The sequence below is a fragment of the Chinchilla lanigera genome, unplaced genomic scaffold (assembly GCF_000276665.1).
Source record: "Chinchilla lanigera isolate Chin_1 unplaced genomic scaffold, ChiLan1.0 scaffold00014, whole genome shotgun sequence".
Lineage (NCBI taxonomy): Eukaryota > Metazoa > Chordata > Mammalia > Rodentia > Chinchillidae > Chinchilla > Chinchilla lanigera.
In genome coordinates, this window is record NW_004955415.1 from 10776455 (window position 1) to 10801423 (window position 24969).

Consider the following 24969-nt stretch of genomic DNA (forward strand, 5'->3'; position numbering starts at 1 on the left):
ATATATATCCTATGTTTTTGTGTATTTTGCTCCAGTTTTCTTTTTTCAAAAGAAAGGAACCAAAGAGAAAGAACAAGTTTTAGGCAATCCAAAGTATCTCTTCAAATTGTGTTGAGGAATTTTCAAAACGTTCTGATTTCAGGGACAGATAGAATGTGATACTAAAGAGAAAACAATTTAAAAAGTAAAGCCAAAACTAACTTTTAAAATGCATTTTGGTCAATAGAACCCTCAGTTATGCCAAGGCTTTAATGTAAATAGAAATCACTTGGCAGTTTATAAAATCCCAAATTTCTACTGGCCCTCCCATCCCCACTGTGGTTCAGGAGTGCCTATGATCTCTTTTCTATATTTCAGAAGTTCCTATATCTCTTTTCAAAAGCCAGACATCCCTAGGACAGTAGTTTAGCCTTCATTAAATGCACTGAAAAATAGTTTTAAGAAAGAACTCAAAACAAATGAAAATTGCAATTTTGACCTAAAATTCTATTCTCTCTTGCTCATAAATACACAGCCAACTGTGAGTCTTCAAAGAAAAATTTGTATTTTGATGATCAATTAAAATCATGGTATATGTTAATTTACATAAGCTCTGCAAAATGTTGATCTTATTATAGTAGAGTGATAATTTTAATGGACAATGGAAATGTTAGGGGCACAGTTGTTTAAACAGTAACTCTTGACTAGGTAAGAAATAATTCTAGTATTATGATTAAAAGTCATCAACATAGAAAAAAATGTGGCATCTGGCTGTCCAGGTTTTGCTGCCCGTCATCTAAAGACAACTCCTTCTCCTCCTGCCTTCCCAAGAAGAGTCGGGGTCCTCCTCTGAGTTTCTACAAGCCCTGACTCACAGCTAAGCACTGGTCCTCAGCACTGCACTGCTGTTTACCTGTGCACTACCCATGCACTCCTTGGGCTGCGAGCTCCTGCCTCCTAACAAGGAAGGTCTGTACTCCTCTCTGGGTATCTGTGTCCAGACAGTGTATGTGGCATGTGAGCAAGTAGTTGTGACTTTGCATAGCTGAACAAGGTTTTAGCTCGAAGGCATCCAAGGAGAAAGGAGTCTCTAGCATTGGAGTTTTGGGAGATGATTTCTCTTCAAGGGGCTAGACAGTAAATAATTAGTCTTTGAAGCCCTAATAGTTTCTCTTGCAACTTTTCAACTTGCCATTGTAGCTCAAACACTGTCATAGATAATTACGTAAACAAGTGTGGTTCTGTTCAAATAAGACTTTTTGAACACTGAAATTTTAATTTCATGTAATTTTCATGTGTCCTGAAATATTACTGTTCTTTTGATTTTTTTCAATTGTTTGAAAATACAAAAACTATTCTTAACTTGTGGGTCATACAAAAACCAGCACCAGGGTGTTCCAGCCTCTGCTCTAGCAGACCTGGGCAAAGAGATAGGTGGGAAAAGCATGAGACACCAGACAAGCTAGCACAGACTGAGTAGGGGGAAAGAGAAGCCAGGGGTCTAGCAGGAGGAAGTCACTGGCCCTGCACCATACCTAGGAACAGGACAAATGGCAAGAATGCAGAATCAGGAAGCAATACAGGAAGCAATACAGTTTCACTGTTACTGTTTTTCTTTTATTTTAAACCAGTTCTAAGTCATGATGTTGCCTACATATAATTAACTAATGGCTAAAGAAGTCAGAAAAATAAACCGGTATCGTTAAAAGTCATTAGTAGTATCAGTTATAATGAAAAACAAAGACACCAAATGCAAAAACCTTTTCAAGTTATGAAGTTTTGCCATTTCCAGCAATGCTGCAATATATCCCTTGTCTCCGCTGCTGGCTCTGCTGCTCTCTCTCCAGCAGAAAGGCAAATATACAGGGAGGCAGACAAAAGACAAGGGAAGAGCAGACAAAAGGGATTCTGTCTCAGAGTAACCAGACTGTCTGGTCCAGGCTCACCCCAGCCTGCCGCACAAAGTCATAGAAGTCTCCAGAGTGAAGAGAGGTTCAGAGTCTGAGACTGCTTCTCTCATTATAAATAATTATATGGTAACTTTTTAGATAGCACACCTGGTTATTATACAAAAATTCAAAAATGAAGTCAAGAGACAAAAACCCAAGTTAGGATATCAGTGGCTACTTTGTAGATTGTTTTCTTTGACTACATATTGTGTGTGTGTGTGTGTGTGTGTACATACTTAAAAAAAAAAAAGAAACCCTCTCACTTTATGAAAAAACTAAGGGTTTGGTAAACTAGCTCAAGGCTGTACATAAAATGAGTTTGTAAAAGCATAGGATGAGAACCCCTGCCTATTAGGCCAATACTATCCACTACCATCAGCAATACAGATAAATGATGAGCAACCTAAGTCAATGCCTTATCCATACCTGGTGCTCAATAAATTAACACATGTTGAAACAAATGATGATGCCATCTGGGTGGTACCATGTCTTTATCTCAGTTCAGCTCTGCCCAACCCAGTTTTATTACAGATGCTTGTGATTATCAGTAACACTGGAAAATACAGTTTTCAAGACTGTCAAAGCCCAGAGAGCACAGGGATGTGAGGGAGCCCCTTTAACAGGATCTGATATGTAACAGACTTTTTGCTACCCTGAGTGCTGTAGCTGGCACTTTCCTTTTGTCTTTCCTTTAGAGTAAGGCATTATTCTGAATTCTTTATGGACCACTTTATTAGGAATCCAGTTTGGGGTTCCTCTGCTGGAGGGAGTGTCTAAAGGGGCAGAAACCATCAAGACATCTGCATTAAATTTGCTTTAAGCTTTGGTTGAGTAATAGCAGACTTAAGCATGACTAAAATACTTTCTTAGGTGCCTATTCAGGTCAAGAACCACGGCACTCTAACTTCACGGCAGGGAGGGGAGAATCGCCACTTTTGCCAGTGTGCTTCCCTTCATTAATCGTCTGGTTTGGGCCAGGGAACTGTGGACAGGTAACAATCTAGGAAGCGAAGCTCATCGCTAAGTGGCATGCAAACAGTTAACGTAACAGGTCTAAATGAAAAGGGAAGTACAGTTGTTAAAGAAGGAAAACGGCAATACACAGGATGAGAGTGACTAGTCAGATAGACAGACACAGAACCTTCCCATTTCCCCAGGACTTAAGAAAGCATATTTGAATGAACCCCATTTGGAGAGTTTGCTAAGTCAATCTAGCACCTTCACTCTATCAGGAAGATGCTTGTGATTATCAACAACACTGGAGAGCAGTCTGCAATAGACTGTCAAACCCCAGAGGGCACAGGGAAGATCACGGAAGATGACAGGCCCGGGGCCCATCCAAAGACCCTCGATGAAACAAAGCTAGGCCCCTGTAAAGAGCTAGCACCTGTGAAAACAGTCAGGCATTCTGGGGAACCAGGCTGTATAACCAGGTATTAAGTATCTGAATGCTATGTTTGCTGTATTGTATTAATTATGATGGTCTTAGTTTTCAAATAATGATGCATACTAGTATTATCAGGCACTTACAAGGTTTCTTACAGCGTTAATATTTGTGCTGTGGTCTGATCCTAACACGAAACGGATTCTCTATGGCAAAGAACTGCATCTCAGTAAACACAGAGCTCGTTAATACCTATCATTTTTACCTGCCCAGCATCCCTCGAGAAAGAGCATCCAATTTTTCATCAGAAAATTTCCAGTTGGATGCTTCTCTCCCATGACATGTGGTCCTACAAGGAATGGCTGGGGAGTACCCTACTACCGCCTTGCCACACAAGTGGGTGGTTACACAAGAAAGCCATTACAAAGCTCTGTACTAGGAATGTTAACGTGTAGTGGAGTCACAAAGGGACAAAAGTGGCTGAAGCTAAGGTACTGCAGGCACAGTGCTCCAAAGGAGCCACCCATGTGTTCCTTGGGTTCTTTCCAGTCTTTCTTTCATCCATTTATTTCTTTAAAAATTCCTGAGTGCCTCCTACTACATGTAAATCACTATTTAGGTGAAAAAGATAAAGCAGGGCAGAATGGAGAGAAATCATCAGTTTCACAGAGCCTACAGTTCAGGGAGAAGACAACAATAAGTAATGAAAAAAAGTCATATATATAGTGCATCTGATGGTGACGTTACTCTGGAAACAATTAAGTGATCTAGGGAGTGGAGGCTAGAGCTTCAATCTTAAGAGCAACTGAGGAAGATTTCACTGGGGATGGAAAGAATGGAAGGAAGAGATGTCAAGTTTACGGAGTTAAAGGGCTAGGTCCTAGGGCACAGCAAACAAGGCTGAGAAGGAGCAGAGAGAGAGAGGCAGGAAAAAGTCAGGAGAATGCAATCTCTGGAAATCAAACAAGGAAAACATTTCAAAATGAAAACAGGGAAAATTTGTGTTAAATGCTTCATAATTACCAAAGGAGAAGACTAAAACTGATTTCGTGACGCAAAGTCATGGGCAACACCAACATGAGCTGTTTAGTGGGATACTAGGTGGAAAAGTCTGGGTAGCTTCAAGAAAGAAGGAATGTCCGGGAAGAAATGCTTTGGGAATAGCAAGCACCGACAACTATCTGAGAAGTTAAAAGGAGAAGAACACAGAGAAATGAAATGCTATCCAGGAGAAGAGGTAGGATTATGAAAGTTTCTTTGCAGTGGTTTTCCTCTTTTAAAGGACTGGAAACAATAGCATGCTTATGTATGGAGGGGAAAGATTTAGCAGAGAAAGAAAAGTTAATGATAGAGAAGGAAGACAGGAAATCCGTTGGAGGCAAGTCCTCACAGGTACAGTAGGGAGTCAGTAGGGAAGGGACTATGTTTATATAGAAGCACTGACAGCTCCCTGCCACACAGGAGGGATGGCGGAAGTACAGGCACAGGGTGATTTTGGTGGTGGTAGCCTGTGGAAGTTCTCTTCCAACTGCATCTATTTTCTCACTGAAACAGGAAGCAAGATCTGAGACAGTCTTCTAGATGAGAAAAGTCAATGGCCTGGGAAAGTGCAGTAGGATGCCAGGCCCCTGTGTCTGCTTTGCAAAATTGGATGCACTGATTCTACTTTCAATTATGTGATTAATTTAGAAGTCTTAAAATACATTCCTTCTTCCATTTTTTAAAAATCAGCCAGTGAAGAGTTGTTGCTTACAATAAAAAATTAACACAACTCTTCTTTTAAGACCTATGCTACCCCATTTTCTCACTGAAAGTCTGACTTTAATGAAATAGTGATTTTACTCTACACAATCCTGTGCACTTTAAGTGCAGAGGAAGACTTTACAATAGACAAACAAGACCACACATTTTGCTTTATCACCTACTAAATAGAATCAAGAAAAATGATTTACACTTAGAATACCAAATTGGAGACACTAAATCAGGACACTGAACTGCCTGAAGAAAAACATTCCCGTAGATGTGAGAAAGAAAAAAATGATACCACAATGAAAACATCTGAACATTTCTGGAAAACCTTCATGAGTTAAACTGCAATAATAAAAAGTATCACGACAGAATGGAGTCAAATATATATACAACCTTTCTTACTTCAGTGTAGAATACTGCTTTAAAACCACTTCCAGTAATTTGGGAAGGAGATCTATGAGAACAGTGTACTTAGGGATAAGCTAAGCAACAGAGAGAACAGTTTTTCACAGAGGATGGTAATGTTTGGTCCAGGAATGCATCTGAGAGCAGTAAAACTGAGTCAGACAGAAGGAAAGTCAGTCTCCCACAAAGAGAAACATTTCAAAGATTACAGAGATAAGTGGAAATTTCCAGACCATACGGACTAAGATGAGTCTTCATGATATAACGTGTCATCTCTCTCCAGGAAATTAAGAGTTATTAAGCTGCAGCAAAGACAGCTGCTTCTGAGATGAAATCAGCCTTGCAACACCAAGGAGAAGGACAGGGCGGGTGGGGGAGAGAGCAGGAGGAGGAGGAGGAGGAGGAGGAGGGAGAGCTACTTCCAATGGAACTGAGCCCCTCTCAGCTTGCACTTTCGAGCAGCTGCATTCTCCATGGGGCACTCAATCATGGACAGCCCTGAATTCTCACAGGGACATGAGAGGCTTGGTGTAAGGTGGGATGTGAAACCCGATATGAGCAGCTCTTTCTACCAGCTGGCTCTAGCTGGCTCATTTTCTGCTAGGAAGAGTGAGATACTCAGCCCTTTGGGCTAAATGTACATAAACTGCCAAAATAAAAATCCAAAAACAAACACATGAACAGCAGAAATCTCCTAAGTGGACTATGTGTTTGACACCCAGCCCTAAAAGTGTTGCTTACCAATAACATAACTGTGACAAAAGCCCTGTCAGGTCTGTGAGAATGCCTTATTTTGGTTTAACTGCTTTACTAATTGCTCCATTTCCCCTTACCTTAAGGCACAGCTCCATGATCTTCTTCTTCCATGTCCTGATTCCTCAGATTGCAAAAGCTAACATTTACAGACTGTGAAGAAATGTTCGACACATTTCTAAGAGCTTTATGTGGATTTAATTTAATTCTCACAACTCTAAGAGGGTAGGTACTATTACTGCCTTACTTTAGGTTTTCCATAAAGAAGAGACTGAAGTAAATAAAGGCTGACATGACACTATTTTACTAGAGGGCTCTCAGAAGCAATGACACGGAGAAGCTCACCACCGCCTGCTTCAAGGACTAACACTTGCTCCATCTCAGGCCCATCTTCAAAGAGGCTGTAGGACAACTTCTTTTTAGGACCTCCGGCTTCATCTCCCTCAGGCCAAAGGCTTTCTCCTCAGAGCAGCTACTTCCCCTAACTTCAGAATACAGGTGTGGCAATGCCGTTTTGTGTCATGCCTCCCTGGAGCAGGGGCTTGGGGTGGAGGCAGGTAGGAGTTCACAGGCACAGAAAACATGTAAGTGCAGGAGGCTATAAGCTATCAGACTACATTTTCAAGGAGTGAGTTAGAAGCCATACAGGACTATCAGTGGAATGGTGGCTGTAAGACAGGAGAAGGCTGCGGCAGGCGGACTGCCACAAATTCGAGGCCAGCCTGGGTTACACAGAGTTCAAGGTCAGTCTGAACTACACAGCAAGACTCTGTCTTTAAAAAAAAAAAAAAAACAGGACAAGTAAGAGAAGCTGATGCATTAATTCAGAAGATTTTGATACAATTATTGTCACTTTTTTTTCAGGTATGTAAATTTTGGCATAGAGAAAAAAAGTCACTCTTGCAAGGTTAGAGAAGACCCAAGATTAAAATCAGGCAGTCTGGCTTCAGAATGTTTTCTGTGAACCACTGTGCTCTCAGCCCCAACAGATAAACTTCAAATACCTGGAAGTCTACCTTCCACACTTAGACACAGCTGGTGAGAAACCAGTTAGAGTAAGAAAGTATCACAAATAATGATCACCACACATCACAAAGAGGGTGCATCAAGAGAGGCCTCCAGAGCTCAAAAAAAAGAGACATCGAGCAACCTTTCCCTGAGGGCTACTGCCTAAGGAATCTAGGCTCTGCAAGGGCTGGCAAAGAGGACACTAGGGATATTCACTTTGTTGATGCTCTTACTTTGCTTTTATAATAGCCCTAAAACAAACAGGGCCAGCAACTAAGAAGGGAAAAGATAGTGTCCTCCTCCTTGAATTTGAGAGAGAACTCCATGGGTGACTCCCCCGAGTTCCAAAGAGGAAGAGGCGAATCAGAAAACAGGAAAGTCGTTGAAAAAATAAATCCTAACAGAAGTGGAACAACTCAAAACAAATAAGAGGCCCAAATCAAAGGAGCCTAAGGCTGTGGAGACTAACAGCTTGAAGTCAGGCATTTCCCCTTGAAAATGGGTGTTCCATGAGATGTTATTCCTTGAATTCAGCAATTCTGCTGATTTTTTTTAAAGTGAAAAATTTAAATTGAACTTGTATCTTTCCTTCTCCTAACCCAGGCAGCTGGGAAGCCACAGACCAGCGAAATTCTTGTGCTGAAAGAGAAGATCTGGCAAGGAGGCTAAATAAGGGTTGAGCTCTGATTTCTTCTGCATTTCCATTAATTTAAAGTGCTAAGTTGCCTGTTTGCTTTAAACTATGTGGTTGTCCTCTTCGCAGTGTCCCTTTAAATAGATTTTCCTTTGGCTCTGCCAAAAATAGTTGGAGAAGGTCCTCTGAGAATCCCATTCTTGGTCTTACACACACAAAAAATACACACTTTTCCCTTCCCCATACACACACATAGGCCTGGAAAAACAGCATCACCCACTTCTTCCAAGGGACTGCTAGTCTATCAAAAATAATTAATCTTTCAGGAGAATAAAAGAGCCAATCAGGGAATAATTAACCCAGTCCATTTCTGTGAGCAATAAATACTGAGTTCCTTTGGGATAAGCAGACAGGTAGGTTACGGATTGAAAATCCTTTAAATGCCTTCAAAGTGGCCAAGTAGGAGGCCAGGCACAAGCAACAACAGAGGCTGTGAGGAACTGTGGCAAACTGGAGCAGGCACACCCTGGAGGATAGGGTGTGGCTTCTCCTGGCTCCGGCCAATTGTCAGCACAGAGATTGAATTTTTCAAGTAAAGTCACCCTCTTTAAAAATGTCTGAAACCTGTTCAAATTTTTAGAACAGCAATGTGTGGAATAACGCTGCCAAACAGAACACATATGGGTTATTCAGCTAGAGGCCTTGTTTACAACTTTTAGGTAAAAAACAAAGCTGAATGGGGACAGACTGGCCTTCCATCCCCTGCGGGCTTCTGATCTAGAAGGAATGAGAGACTTACCTGGCAAACTGTCCCACTGGTGGAAAGTGATACATGAAAAGGGAGAGGAGCAACAAACGATGGAGGAGCTTAGGAAGGTGAGAGGGTATTCAGAGCAGGAAGGAATCTTGTAAGCTGAGGCATGTGAGCTGAGGCTAGAATGAGGTAGCCTTTGGCAGGCACAGGGAGGGGAGGGGCCGTTTCAGAAAGAAAATGAATTACAAAACGTAAGAAGATGGAGCAGGAAAGATGATGTTTGAGAAATTGTGAAGAGACTATGCTTCAGCTCGATAAATATTTCAGTGTCTACTCTGTGCCCTATGGTAGCAATACAATGGTAATCATGAAAGACAGAACCAAGCTGCAAATTCCAAGAAAGCCTGGTTCAGACAAGGCCTTGGAGGCTGTACCTTAAGAGGGCTTTATCCTAACGGCAGCAGGGAAGCTGCCTCTGAAGTTTCTTTAAAACATGGGAATCAAATGTTGAGTTCTGCCATTTGCCAAGTTCCCCCAGCTGCAGGGCCTTTACTCACTAGAGGGGAGCCAGAGTGCCAACAGTGAGGGCCAACCACAGAGGAGGACCCTTCAAGCAGTCTGGGACAGACATGGCATCTTGGACTAGGGAATCAGTGATAGAGACAGAGACGAGTTCAAGAGACAGGGGTTAAAATCACTAGAACCATGGGGTCAGGGTGGGAGCTGCTATGGGAGCCGCCTAAGGAGCCTGAAGAATGTGTTCATTGGAGATCCACGCCACACAGCCATGGGCCAGCAGCCACACAATTCAGCACTGGCAGCAAAGGGTGTCCAGTGGCTATTACAGAACAAAGGTTTGGAAGCCAGCGTATGTGGCTGAAGGGCAGGAGCCAGAGAAGCTCACAGGAGCCTCCCATCTTAGAAAGCCATCACCTCAAAAATACTGTTTGCCTTCAATGTACTTTGTAAAGTTCCACTTGTGTGGACAAGTGTTGATGGCAAAGAGATGACTAGCTCTTTTTGTGTGTTTAACAGCTCAACACCAAGCTAACTCTTACGGGATGCAGGAAGAAGGAATATTACAGTAGCTGTAAGACATGTGTTAATGCCAGGGATCAACACCCATCTCTTTTTATTTTGACCCCTTCTTAAGAACTTCAAAGAATGCTACTCACCCACCAGCGCCTATCCTCCTTGGTGCCAAGGCCTGTCAATGACTTTCTTTATAACCACAGGCATCTGAACATGAACTCAATTACTCTTTCTAGATCACTAATAAAATATGAATACATCCTCTGATTCATAGGGAAGCCTGTAAGTACTCAAACTCCAGTCACAAGAATGAGAAAAAAGCCATACTACCAGATACTCAATCCTGGTAACTTCTGCCAATACAGTCTATACATTTTGGTAAGGTTTCATTTGGATCCCAACTGCTGGTCCCACAATTTTTTTCATGATCCCTGCAACTGATAGAATTTTATCCTTCTGGAAATTTACAACATGTAACAGATGATCAAAGCAAACATTAGACAAATGGGTAATGAAAAGAACAACCAGGACAAAGAAAAAGGCAATGAGAGGAAAGTTGTTTTTCCATCTTCATTCTCTCTCTTACCTACCCCGCCCCCCACAAAATCTCAGTTTAGTGCACATGTACGCATCTGTCCTCCCAAATTGGCCTTTTGGTCCCACATGTCTCGACTGAGGTAGGTAGCTATGCAAAAGTCATTCAATCAATTTAATGCTCTCTGTTGAATGCTATTTTAGGAAGACTTTTTGCTGCAGATACTGTCGGCTGCCTATGCAAAGCTAAGCTTTTATTCTGCTGTTTGTGTCTCCCACAAGTAGCTCAGCTAAAGCTTGTATGGTGCAAATAAGCATGGTGGTCCCTGTCTCCTTTTTGGTGATTGCTTTGGGCCAAGGAGAGGTGATGAGAAGTCTGCTAGAGAACATCTGGGAAAAGTATCATCACAAAAAAATTGCCACCATAGTTCTCAAAGACACTCAAAGTAGAAACAACACCTCTTCTGCCTCTGATCAAGGACTAACGTGCAGGGACACAATGTAACATTTTATGACCCTGAGAGGAGCTGGACAACACAATGAGGCTCAATCAGCAAGAACACAGACATAACTGGAGTCCTTCAGGAGCTAAGAAATTAACCAACTCTCAGAACTGATTTTGTGTAATTACACAATAGATCCCCTTATTGTTTAAGCCATTTAGAATTCAATTTTCTGTTTTGTACAGGTAAAAGCACCCTAAATGACACCACCTCAGAGAAGAGAAACAAGGTTCTGCCTCTCTAGCAGCATCCTAGCAACAAAAGAATAACTACGCCCACCCCCAAAAAGAAAAGAGACTAAGATTTATTTTCCAGTCAGTATTTTGGGAAAACCAGCTGTGAAAAGATATTTTTAATAGCCACTCTGAATGTATGGAGAGCTCTTTGAAACCCTCCTGTGTTGCGTAAACACTGTAATAAAGTTACGGTGGACCACTATGAATGGTATGTGTGGGGATATACAGCATATTTGGAGTCATTGTAAAATGTAAGCATTAGGAAACTACCATGAAATTAGTCTTTATTACACATCTACTCTTATTTTCTTCTACAATTATAAGATCAGAAAAATATTTTTCTTGTTCCTGTACCCCCTCCCCAATGGATGAAAACATAAAATCACAGAATTGTTAAGAAACTCAGAATACAGAGGCTCAAAGAGGTAAAATAATTTGCACAAAGTTCCAAAGCTACCTGGGAATGCTTTTCTTCATAATTAAAAATATTTTATACAAGATTTGAAGTCATTTGTTGAAAGCTCAATTTAATGGAAAGTCAAATTGCAAAGTCTTACAGCATTTTTTCTACTAATTTAATCATGATGATAATGCTGCCGTGAACATGAAGCTTTAAGCTTTTTCTTCCTCTAACACCTTTCTAAATCCCAGTACATATTCCTCTTAATACCATTTCTGTCTTTTAGAAAATCTTTACATATGGCCCATTCAATAGGCCAGCGGGTCTCAAAAGACTGTTTATATAATAATTACCTATGAAACAAAACAGAAATGCAGATTCCCAGGAGGGATCTCATTTAGTAAACCCAGAGTGCAGCCTAGAAATGCCAAAGTAAACACGCACCCCAGGTGATTCTAACCATGCTCTGAGGCACATGACTCTAGACTGTATACCAGATTCCAAGATTCAAAAAGAAAACATCTAATTATAATAGTAGATTGAAGCTGGAATGACAAAAATATGTGCATGGCTGTCTATAATTTTTATGTTCCCTCTGAGGTCTGAAACAAGCCCAGCATCTCTGTGATTTGGATGTACCCTGGTAATCATTCTTTTTAAGAGGTTTGGAGCTTGTATCTTCTCTCTCCAAGGCTTTTTTCTTTCTGAATGTATTTTTCTTCAGGATTAATATAAAATGCCTTAACTCTTCTTCAATAGTTAAAGGAAATCAATTTTGGAAAAGTTTTCAAAAAAGTATTTTAAAAAAATACACAATACAGAATGACTTGACTTTGAACCAGAAGCCTGAGATGCACGAGGCAAACACTGGGTAATGAGAGAAGTAAACATTGGATTTTCCAGCAGAATAGGCCCTGAAACCAAAACTTAGGAAGGAAGCTGACCATTAAGCAAGTGGCCGAAAAGAACAATAGTTCAGACAAATCCTAGGGCAAGTCCGAACCTGAGAAAACTAGAATCAGACAAAGCTCTTATCCCAAGTTAACTTTCCTTTACAGCTGCATTTTAAAATAAGGACAGTACTGTAAGTGAGAATATAGTTTAAGTGGAATTTTAGAACTCCTGTGGGTGCCAAAGACTTTTCCGAGACCTAGATAAATACTCTTTATTGGATTCAGCAGTGCTCACTTACACCCATTTCCCTCCTCAGGAACATTTTAAATCTGGAAGCTCTGTAGACCAAACACACAGCACACTCAGAAGTGCAGACTGTGCTTTCTACTACTGGTTCTGACCAACTCACACTAAGGCACTGAGAGTTCATCTTTAGGTAGATTTCTTAATGATTAAATGAATAAAATAATTCCATAAGACCAAAGAAAGTCATTCTCAAGTATCAAAACTAAGATACAATGCCCCAGAAAAGCTATGGGATAAATAACTTCAACAACAAAAAGGCAAAAATTCAAGAGCACAGCTGTAACTCTCATATGCCAGTTATATTACGCCTTAGGTTAGGAACAAGGTTAGAGTGAACTTAATGGAATTGGGGAATGAAAGGGTGGAACAAAGGGAGAAATGAACCACACATCATTCATCCATCAGGGGATGAATAGGCTCAACTGTTCAAGAGTTACCTTCAGAGTTTGGTTGCTTCCTCACCTCATTAAAGAGTCCTAACAATTCTCAGGGCAATCAATCCTGGCCCTGCTGGATCACCATTCACTCTAGGTCTCTTTCAGTCCAAGGAAGCTTTCACTCACTCCCATTGCAGTTTGACAAGACCTGCTGCCTTCAGCTGGTTCCTAACCCTTCTCCAGCTGCTCCCAACAGTCCTCAAGGCCTCCTTCAGGTGCAGGAGCATACAGCAGTCACCAGCATCCCCACATATAGTTGGCTGAAGTAAGTACCTGCAATCTCATGTTTTAGCGCATGCTCTTCTAGTGCACAAAGTTTTGCAACTAAGATCAAAAGCAGCTTTACTGTTTAACAAATGCCTGACTCTGGGTTCTGTGGAGCAGGTACTAAACTGTCATCTCAGTACAAGTAGAGCTACATTTTAAAGCCTGGTTCCCATTACTTTAAACACATCTTATCAGAATTCATTTTGGGGGTAATCTCCCAAAAAACTCGTATGTTCTCTGCTGTACTTGTTTCTGGACATGCAGTTCTGATATGGCATGGCAAGGAAAAAAAAATCTACCAATAACGAGCAACTCTACCTCACTGCTTCTCATTAACACACAAAACATATGCCTTATCAAGTCTGTACCATATGAAATAAAAAGGAAAAGACAAAAACAAACAAAAGATCACATTCACCTCTTCATACTGGTGCAAATCATTTTATTGATGGAGGGATGTGTTGAGACAGGATTTTACTATGTAGTTCAGGCTGGCCTTGAACCTTGAACTCACTATGTAATCCATGCTAGCCTGGAACTCTGGGAGATTCTCCTGCCTCAGTCTCCTGAGTGCTGGGATTACAGGCATGCGCTATCACACCCAGCCATATAGGTACAAATCCTGACAGTACCGACAAGCTTTCTCTCTAAAAGGCAATGTAATATGCTTTTCAGATACATAAAAACTAAGCACCATAATCTCCCTCAGATGAATAACAACTCATCCCAAAAGACTGATTTAATAGCACGAGCCAAGCGCTAGTAAGGGCCAGATTTAAAACATTAGTTCAGTAGAATTTTGTGCTTGACAGTTTTTGTTAAGTGCTACATGCTCATTCTTTTCTTTTGCTCCAGTCTGCAATCAAGAACATTCCATCAAAGCTAATGGAGGGTTAGAACATAACATACAGAAGTGACTGACACAGTAAGGGAAGGCCATTCCAAAAAGAGTCCAGCCACAGTAAATACACAGAAAATTCAAAATCATTCCAACAATGTAAATACTTCTAACAGGAAAATCAGGCCCTCACTAAATGCTTTGATTATTTCAGAGGACAAGTGAGCATTTGCCAAAAATAATTCCTTTTTTCTGTATATTTCTTCAAAGGCTTTAAAGTCAGTGACCTTACAGTCAGACTCTGTTATCTGCATTTGCCAAATGAAGAAACTAAGGGATGAAAAGCTCAGTGGGGTTTGTTCCAAAGTGGTTAAGGGTCTTCTTCAGAAGATAATCAGTTCTAGAATCCAGGCCTCCTTACTCCAAATCCAAGTTCTATAAACTCACAACATACAAGTATGTCCTTGGATCATCAAAAGAACATATAAGCCTTAAAAACTCTGTGTGGCGACCTGGCATTGTGGATGACCCATTCTGGTTTACCCTTGATCAGGACAAGAGCAAAATTTCCCTGCAAATGCTGTTTGGCAGCCTAGTCTCATGGGCACTTCCCCAGCCTCCTCCGTGAAAGCCATCTGGCATTTACTGCTGTTATCCACTGCAGTTAACATTTCGCACATTTCTTTCCTAAGCCTCCAGTATACCTGATGCAATAGTGGGAGAGGGAAATATAAGCAGAACTGAAACCGGCTTTACTGCTAAGATAAGAACTTTCTGGGGTGAGACAAGGGCCGGCAATCAGTTATAAACCTACTTTGCCAAGTGGTTCATGAGCAGCTGTAACATCTGCCGATTTTTCTCTGGGAGTCGGTGAACAAGGCTATGGATTTCAGAGACCCGAGTCTCCTGGTTCTCCAGCTCTGTGAAGGAAGAAGGGAGGTAATATTTTATCAGTTTCATAGTCAACTTGCTTTAAAAGACAAAATCAAGGGGAACCAAAGTTTGGACACTAACGGACCAAATACTTCTCTAAAGATTTATGATCCTGTCCTGTGTGTGAACTGCATGACCAGCACAACCAACTAGAGCTCTTAAGTCCTTTTAAATGGTGCTTTCTGTAACAGGGTTCATCTAAACGATTGTCAAAATATTCAAACCAAAATGATGACGTGTTGAAAGGGACCTACTCAACTGCATACTCAAAGCAGGAACAAACTCAGGAGGAGCTGGCTCCCTAGAGGGCAAACTTCATTTCAAGGAAGGAAGGAACTTTATGCACTCAGAAAGTGATAAACAAATCTTCCATCAACAACACTGCAAAGGTCTCAAATTGCAAAATAATATATCAGGACTACATCAAAGAAACCAAAAGGAATCCCCATTATTCTCAAGGTATGCATGACAGTAGCCTGGTACAAAGAAAGCAATGGCAGACAAAGTATTTAACTCTCACTGCCACCCTGTGACTTACAGCATGGCTTGTCATACCCTTTTGGTTAAACTTGGGTAAGCGGTTTCATTTCTCTGGGAAGTAGATTGCTGATATTCATTTCTTCTATTTATAGGGCTGATGTGAGTTTTAATTAGAGAATGGTTGCTACGGGTTTGGAATTTTTCTGAGAAAGAAATCACATAAACACCATCTATACTCTCAGCTTTCTCCCATGTCTTTCTCCTCCCAATTTTAAGGGGACAGCTATGAGTAGATGAGTCACCAGAACATGAGGTACTACTAAATTAGGACAGTAGTAGTTGCAAGGGTAAACAAACCCTAAAGTCTGAAAGCAATAAGAGAGAGGCACAAGCTACTGACACAATAATACTGTGAGGATTCACTCCAGGTTTAAACCTGATAGAGAATCAAAATGGCCCTTACAACAGGCCTATACTACGTAGACAGATTCCAGCACACATAGGCTAGCTCGTACCTATTCCCTATGTATTTTAATACCAGTAATATAACTTTGGGGAGTTGGGTGATACAACTTAAGAATGATCAGAAGAGCTGATGGGAAGAGGACTGTGAAGTTATATAAATGGTACTGCATTCAGAGAAACACTTCCAGTGCTCAATTTAGGTAATGTGCAATGTCTGATTCATTCTATAAAATGCCACAAAAGGAGGGGGAAAAACCCAAGAAGTTGGAACTCCAATAATCAAAACTAGAAAGGCAAATTTGCTTCTTTGTCCTCACTCAAAAAAAAACACCTCTGAAGTTTCTAACCCCCTCTATAAATTCATTGTCATAGCAAGGCCCTTAGCAGTTATGATTTGGCTTCATTTCTATTCTATGTCTTCTAAGCATGCATGTGAGAACTGAGATGCAGATTACATAGATTAGAAAGTATTTATTTTGAGATATTGGCTATTGGTTGAAAAAGAAAAATCTATTTTCTTCCTCTTAAAACTGAAAGAAAAGATGACTTACTTGCTGCCTTGATGAAACTTCTTTGAAACTGGTACATCATGAGTGGTCCTGGAAGCATTCTGGAATATAAAGACACAGACTAGTCAGCTCAATAATAAAATAATCACATTTTCTCTAAACAGCAGCCTAAAGACTGCAAAAAGGGTATTACATTTCCCAAAGACAAAATCACAGGAAAACAAAAGCAACTCAGTTTGGTATCCTGATTGAAAAGGACCTGGGATTTCACCTGAAATCTTCACCATCTTTTTGGAAGGAATCGCTACAGCTATACTTCATAGGCACAGCTAGAAAGGTGCTAATGCAAAAGTCTAACACAAACCAGGAGATTTCCTTTTCAGTCAGTGACTCACCTATCAACAAGAGCATTTTGGGATGTGTCTGAGAAACAAGCAACTAATTGCACATTTACAATTACTTGTGCTTAAACATCTTTGCAGCAGCTTGTTGTTGGTATCAGTTCAGTTGGAAACACTATGAAAAAACTTTGGAGGTATTTTATTCCAGAGTGGAGTTTTGCTCCAGGGTGCCACCAGGCTAGAACCCCTAACACTGGCATAATACAAGCAGATTTCACCTGCTAAGTATGAATATATTTAAATAAAAACTTGAGTTCTTTTCTGATAATCCACATAATAAACTCAACAAACTATGCATCATTCATGGCTTAGATTTTATTCTTATTGGATACCCTAATTTATCTCTTAGTCACCCCTTACATTTCATCTTACTTCTGACTTCAATGTGAACTACAATACTCATCTTTCTAGTCCATCCTTCTGTCTATTCATGAAACAGAGATACAAAAAGTAGTCAGTAACCCGAGGGACAGAGAAAGAGGCAGCAGTAACACCATTTATAGGAATATAAGGAAAACAGTCTCTTCAGTAAGGTCGTACTATGAACTGTACAGTACTTCCTAACATAAGTGGAAGGAGTCAAATGGAGTTCTACTAAGTTCTCACTTTTAAGGACCAATGTAAGCAATATACTCTGGGCAGAGCACAAAACTATCAAAATATAGATGATATGGAACCATGTATTCTCAGCAGAATGTGATACATGATTTCTTTTATTAACAGATTATTCAGGGAAGACCATATTTTAGGTTTCGTTCCAGGCTATTTACCTCAGTGCTTCTCATTAAGAGCAAAGCTTCCTAAAGCACTCTTGGAACCATCCCAAAATGGCAGCCCTCAACTATGGATGATTTACAATCAGTTTGACCATCCAAAATAAATGCACCTACACAGAAGCTGTTTCCACTTTTCAAACACCCACCCAGCAGCTCTCTGGAGGTTGAAAATAAAACTGCTGCCTTCCTGACTGCATGAGAAGTAGCTGGCACCCTGCCCTGCACATGGAAAGTCCCTACCTTAGGTAGGTCTTCAGCGCACTCGTGATGGTCTTTATCTCCCATTCAGCACAGATATCTGTTTCCGTCTCTGAAGCCATTTTGGGATCTAAAATAAAGAAAAAACAGTGCATAAAGCAGAACATAAATACAGCTAATAAACAAGTGCATTCAACCTCGTTAGTAATGCAGAAATGAAAATTAAAACAAAAATGACACATGCTTTTTGCTTAATATATCAAGGAAATACTTAAAAGCCCAAATGTCTAGTGCTGGAAGAATGCAGTGAAAGTGATTCTCTCATAAATTGCTGGAGGCAGGAGAGATAAATCCAACAGTTTTGAAAAGCAATCTGGCAATATGTATCATCTAGAGTCTTAAAAATGTTTATATCCTCTGAACCGGTAATCCCATTTCTCACAATCTCTCCCCAGGAAATAAGATAAGGCATGAGAAAGATACTAATCCTAGAAATGTTCTACAGACTCTTTATAACAGTGGAAAAAGCACAAAGTTAGACAACCTAAAATGCCGACTCATAAAAGAATGGTTAAATGACTTACAGTATGTCTTCCTAAAAGAATATTATGTTGCCATTTACATGATACTGATGACTGTACAGCAATATGGAAAATGTATTATGTAATGTCAAATGAAAAACAAACCAAGATATAAAACTTTGTGAGAAACTCATATGAACGAGGGTTGAAAGGAAATACTCTAAAATTAAAATAGCGGTTGGGTTAAAGTGGTGAAATTGTGGTTTTTGTATTTTCTAAACTACATGACTTGATTCCACTGCTTTCATATGTTTTAAAAATTACATTAAGATCAGATGTGCAGTGAGCACGACCCCAGTTACACTGGCTCGTGATAATTTCCGCTTTAGTCTCCTCCTGTGCGGAGTTTTAAACGAACGTGTGTATTTCAAGTACAGGTGCTGTAAAAGGAGAGCGCTTCCTGTAGTATTCCTGCCTAGCACACAGGAAGAGGAGAGTAAGAGTCGGTGGCTTGGGAGTATGAATGGCTTCCCATGAGCAGAACCCCACAGCATGCTGTCAACTGCGTTGGCGGCTCAGGTCACACGCAAACTGGTGGGAGGGCAAGGGAGTCTCAGTACGTTGAGGCGAGAATACAGCTTCCTCACACTGGCTAAGGACCAAGAGTTGCTCCTCATCTCCTGTTCTTTCTGAGCAGCGCCTCACTTCCAGTTGGGGAGCACTCCTTTTCTTATTCCTTCCAGGGGTAGGGACTGATATTCAGGACAGCAGCATACCACTTTCTCGTGTGCTGGTTGAGGGATGGCCTCAAATCTAAGCCAGTCAGCCATAGGGAACATCAGGACTTTTCCAGGAGGCGGGTGGTTGTTTGCTGGGCTTGAACGTGGCAGATTATGTAACCGCAGAGCCTGAGAGTAAGTCCAAATAACAAGGCCAGAGACAGGGAAACTGAGAGAGTGTGTGCTGAGGGGATGGCTTCAGCCCTTATATCTAGCTATACCTTTTAAATCATGAGAGCCAAGAAGTCCCTCTTTTCGTCTATTAGCTAGCTTTGGTCAGTTTTTCTGTTTTTAATAATCTGAAGATATCTAAATGATACACCAAATAAAGAGACAGAGCCATTGGAATATCTCTTTCTGGATGGTCCCCAAGAACTGACATCAACCGAGAAAAGAGGTTCTTCCTTCAGCCCAACTGCCTTTCAATGGAGAAAGATGAATGAGTCACAGGTGGCCACAGCATAGTTTCTATTTCCTGGGGGACAAACTCACTTTTATCCTAACAGGAAGAGGCCAAATACTCAAGAATGGCTTAAAGACTTAACCTTTAATTCCCAGGTAAGGGCGTAAATCCAGCATGTCCCTACTGCTCTCAGCACCTACTGCTCTCAGCAGTTTCCCTTGACATTTCCATGTGCAGGAGGCAGAAAAGGGCCTCAGTCCATAGTATGTGTGGCTTAAACAGCCAGAGGACCTGTGTGATGTTTGCAGGTGACCTGGGGGCAATAACAAAATCTTTCTTGTCCATGAAACAAACAAGGGAGAACCTTTAAGAGTATGATTTTATTTCTGGAACCACATTCTACAGATTTCTATCATAGCAAGTTTCTAGAAAAACCCAAAAATACGACTACAGCTTTAATTTCTTTGTCACCTTACACTCCCTGAATAACTTCTTCCAGCAGACACATATGTATCCAAAAATTTTTGTTTAGTATGACCCTTTTCCTTTCCCGTCCCCAAGACACATGGAGAGCTGCCACCCTGCAAGGTTTCTGGACCCGAGACAAATGTTACTGTACATTTTTCTAAGGAACAATCCAATTTCTAACCAAAAAGAGTGAACATGAAACTAAACCAGCAGCAGTTGGCAGGTCTGGGAGTTGTGAACTATTCCATGAACCACATTTAGCAAACTAATGATTAGCTTCTACCTATTACTCTGTAACCATAGGAATATTGCATAACATTTCAGGGAGGAGAGTCAAATTACAGTTCGGCTAAAGGGCTTTTTATAGCTCTGATGAGGCAAGGCTCATAACTTGAACACGTTTGTTTTACTTCATTTAATATCTAAACTAAATTGAACACAGCCTCCCAAGCTACCCCACTGACACAGGGTGCTGCCAAGGCCTGTACTGCCCTCCCGATGCTCCCTTCACTTACAGAAGCTGCCTGGTGGCATCTCAGTGTGCAGTGAGATGTCAGTTACAGTGTTCTGCAGAACTCAGCACATTTCTCCCCACTTTCTCCCTTGACCTTCTAGATCTTAGTTTAAAAAAAAGAAAATTTAGAGGAGCAGTCCAGTGTACAAAAACCCACCAAGTAGGTGAAGTAGACTGAGTTTATCTCCTCTCCCACCATTTACATGAATTCAGAAAACTAAGAGACACTAAGAAAACTAAAAGGCTGGAAGCAGTGCTTACAAGGGAGGTCATCTCAGGGAGATCGCACCAGACCAGAGCCAAGAACAATGTGGTCCACTGTTGCATCACTGATAGACAATGGAGGTCATGCAGAGCTCTATGTACTCCTAAATTTCCTAGCAATCTATTACAAAGTATGCAAATGAGATATTTTTCTCTTTAACTGAGAAGATTAATATACACCCTTAGTAAAAAAGTTCAGTCAAAACTAAATACATAAAAAGGATAAGTCTTTTCTATGGTACAGGGAACTACTAGTATCAGTCTGTGTGTGTGTGTGCGCATGCACACAGCCAGTCTCTAACAGTCTATGCACATATATGCATATAAATGAATACATATACTTTTAAAAAAATACAAATATCCTAGCATGTGCAAGGCTCCGCATTCAATCTCCAGGACTGAAGCCAAATAAATCTACAAGTGAGAGCATACTACATGTCATTCTGAGCACTGTTATCTTCATTTAACAATCTCTTTTGAAACACTTACATACTGGCACATAAATATATCCACTTCACAGTACTTTACTGTATAGCTGTACCATAGTTAATGTGAAACCTCCTTTCCATGGAAATTAAGGTTGTTACTCAGATTTTGCTATGATATAAATTACTATTTACTTATATATGTCTTACCTATAGAAAAAGTCCCAGAAAGTGAAATTTCCGAATTAAACATTTGTGCATTTTAAATTTTGAAAGATTTTGTTCAAGTACTGCTCTGATGCTTAAGTTTAAATGATTCCTTCCTATGTCCTTGTTAGCAATGTGCAGATATAACCAAATTTAAGGGGTTTCAGAAAGTTTTCTCATCGTTATAATTTGCATTTTCAATGAGGAAGGAAGTTCAAAATCCTCTCCTGTATGTGGATGTGTTTTTAAAGTGAAAGTTATTAAGTTATAGTTACACTTTTAGGAGTGCATAGTTCTACGATTTTTGACAAATCTGTATATTCAAGTAACTATGACTAGTATCAGGATATTTCATCACCCCCCAAAATCCCCTGTGCTACATTTTACTGGACTGTCTCCTTCCACCTCTACCCCTGGCAACCATTTTTACATAACACAATGCTTTTGAAATCTACCCATGTTGTTACATGTAGCAGCAGTGTAATCCTTTCATTACTGAGTAGTAGTCAATGTTATGGATATGCCATAATTTGTTTATCCATTCAGTAGTTGATGGACATCTGGGTTGTTTCCAATTGTGGCTCTTATAAAGCTATTGTAAATATTTGAACATAGGGCTTTGCATGGACTACATTTTCATCTCTTGGGTAAATACCGTAGCTATGAATGGGACTAAGTAAAAATACTTAGGAGCAGGTCATATGGCAAGTATATTTAACATTAGAGGAAACTTCCAAATTGTCTTCTAAAAGGTTTGGGCCATTTTGTTTTTCTACTACCACATGCTAGAGCTCTCACTGTTTTACATTGTCTCAAACACATAATATAGTCAGCCTTTTTAAGTTTAGCTACTCCAGTAGGTGTGTAGTGATATATTTATTTTTTCAAACTTGTATCACATCTCCTTAATGTCTAATGGTGTTGGTCATCTTTTCATGTACTTTTTGGCCAGTTCTATATTTCCTTTAGTGAACTGTTTCATCAAATCTTTAGCCTATTTTAAAAATTGGGTTGGCTGTATTACTGAATTGTAGGGGTCTTTAAAATCTGTTCTGGATACAAATCATTTATTATATATCTGTTTATAAATACAGTATTTCATTTTGATCTGTAGCTTATCTTTTCTAATACCTCTTAAGAACAAAAGTTTTTAATTTGAATGAAGTTAATATTTTAGTTCATTGTTTCTGCTTTTGTATTCTAAAAAATCTTTTCTATACCAAGGTCACTAAAGTTTTCTCTTGTTTTCTTCTATAAAACAGAAATTTTATACTGTTGCTTTTTACGCTTAGAAATGAAATCCATTTCAAGTTAATTTTTGTGTAATGTTAGGTAATAAATTTTACTTTTTCCCCATATGATACCCAATTATATCAATACCATTTGTTTAAAAGACTGTCTTTCCCCCAGTGAATTACCCTGACACTTTTATCAAAGATTAAGTGACCACATATGTATGTGGGTCCTATCTCTAGCCCTTGTATTTGTTCCATTAACCTATGTTTATCTTTAGGAAATACCACATCATCTTACTTTCCTGCATCTAAATGTTTTTGTTTTCTGTAAACTGTCTTTTGCTAAAAATTTTCACAAGCTATTTGTATTTTCCATCTCCATCACATCTTCTATCAAGTCTACTATTCTTTGTGTAGATGAGGCTTCATTTATACCATATGTAATCCTTTTACAACCAGACTTAATATTTTGCAAGATGAGAAGCAAATTTGTTTACTAGTATTATTTTCTGACTCCTACAGTCATACATCTTAAAAACCCTAGTCATTCTTCCTGTCTAGTGCTAAGAGCCCTAGGTTCCCACAGTCACTTCTGTGTTGATACTCAAAACTCTCATTGTCTGGAGGCTCCTTAAGACCTTGCTTGCAGCATTCTGATGAGCAGAGTTGGTGACATGGCAGGAGCACAAAGAAGGTGTAGTTTTCTCTTCTCTGGAATTTAGGACTGTGATGCGCAGCCACCTCCCAGGCTCTCAGAATGACCAATCTTTCATCTAAATAGTCTCTTATCTCTTGGTTCTGTCACTGTATGTCTGCTCCTTTTACTGATGGGTAAAACTGAAAGTTACTGCTGGCTTGTCTGTTCTATTTGGCTACAGACTTCAAGATCTGGGACTATTTCCACTCCTTACTATGCATAATGTTACATCTCAGAAGTCATCATAAAGAATGTCTATTATCTTTGGATCTCAGTGAAAGAAGTCCTTGATTGCTTTTATTTATGGTACTCTGTGAAAAGATATGGGAAATGAAGGGCACAGGAAAAAAAAAGGAATGCAGACAGTCCAGGTTCAAGGGGTAAGGAGGGACAGTACATGGCTGTGGAGAAGGGGTGAGGTACACTGCTATAATTTGGAGATTTCAAGCACTGCTATTTAATACCTTGCTTGTGTCCTCTATAGAACTAACTTGGCTTTAAATATTATAAAAAGGGAAAAGTTACCAGCATGAGAAAAACAGCAATACTGAATTTGGATTTCTTCACCACAGTGAAATAAAGACATACAGTTTCAACAGCACAGAAAATTAAACACTTTAATCAACATTCTCATATCACCAGAAAAAGGCCCACCAGGCAAAGCTCAGATGAAGGCCTGAGGAAACTTAGGGGAGCAACATGATAGGTGAAAACCCTTTGTCTACCCTCACGTGTAGCCCAGGCCACCCTGGGGAAGCAGGTCATGCTGCACCTACCCCCCACATCCTATGCCTCAGGACAGACGCTTCAGGACAAGTGCTTTAAAAATCAGCTGTTCTGAGTCTCCACCCTCCATGCACCCAGTGCAGACAGGAGATCCTCACTCAGAAGGCCCACAAACTGCTCTCACCAGGGTTCGTGTGTGGGCCCTCTCTGCGCGTGCCCAGAGCCCAGTGAGATATTGGAGCTGGTGCTCCATGAGCTGCTGACACTGCGGTTTGGGTTTGGACTTTGCTTGTGCCCCAACCTCCTGGCAGTCACAGACAAAGGCAGTCTGTGATCTCTGTCGGTACAGCCCACGTCTAGCTCCTGTGTGCGTCCTGAACTGCCTGGAGACACAGAATCAGATGGTCCACAAACTGTTGACCCTGCAGTTTGTGTCTGAGTTTGCCAGTACCCTGAACTGCCTAGGGACACAGGTCCACTAGTCCGGGATTTGCGCCACAAGTGCAACCCAATTCTGGGTCATACGCATGCCCTGAACTGCAATGGGACACTGGATCAGATGGCCTGACATCAGCTGACATCATGGTCCATGTATGAGACCTGGAAGAACTACATACACTTCACCACCTGCCAGGAAACCTCAGACTAAGCAGTCCATCTCAGCAGACACTGAGCGGCAAGCCTGACCACCAGGAAAACTAGGGACACTAGCAGCCTTTGCTGAGCCGCCAGGAAAGAGAGAGACTGAGCTTTCTGCATTTGGTATTAAACATGACAAGATGAAGGACTAAAACACCATCTCAGAACTCCACCACACTTAGAACAAGTCCATGAGACATTGACATAGGAGAACTTGGTAAATACACACCTGAAATTGCTGAAATGACTGCAATGGAAGTAAAGAAA

At 40.5% G+C, this 24969-nt stretch overlaps 1 protein-coding gene across 1 annotated transcript in view; it reads right to left on the reverse strand.

The window, feature by feature from the left end:
• Arhgap26 (Rho GTPase activating protein 26) overlaps window positions 1–24969 on the reverse strand; it is a gene marked incomplete in the record, with an annotated part of 431142 nt that overhangs the window by 141045 nt on the left and 265128 nt on the right. Inside the window, 3 exon segments of the mRNA XM_013512302.1 lie at window positions 14877–14982; window positions 16492–16550; window positions 17867–17954. Of these exon segments, the coding sequence (XP_013367756.1) occupies window positions 14877–14982; window positions 16492–16550; window positions 17867–17954 (253 nt within the window).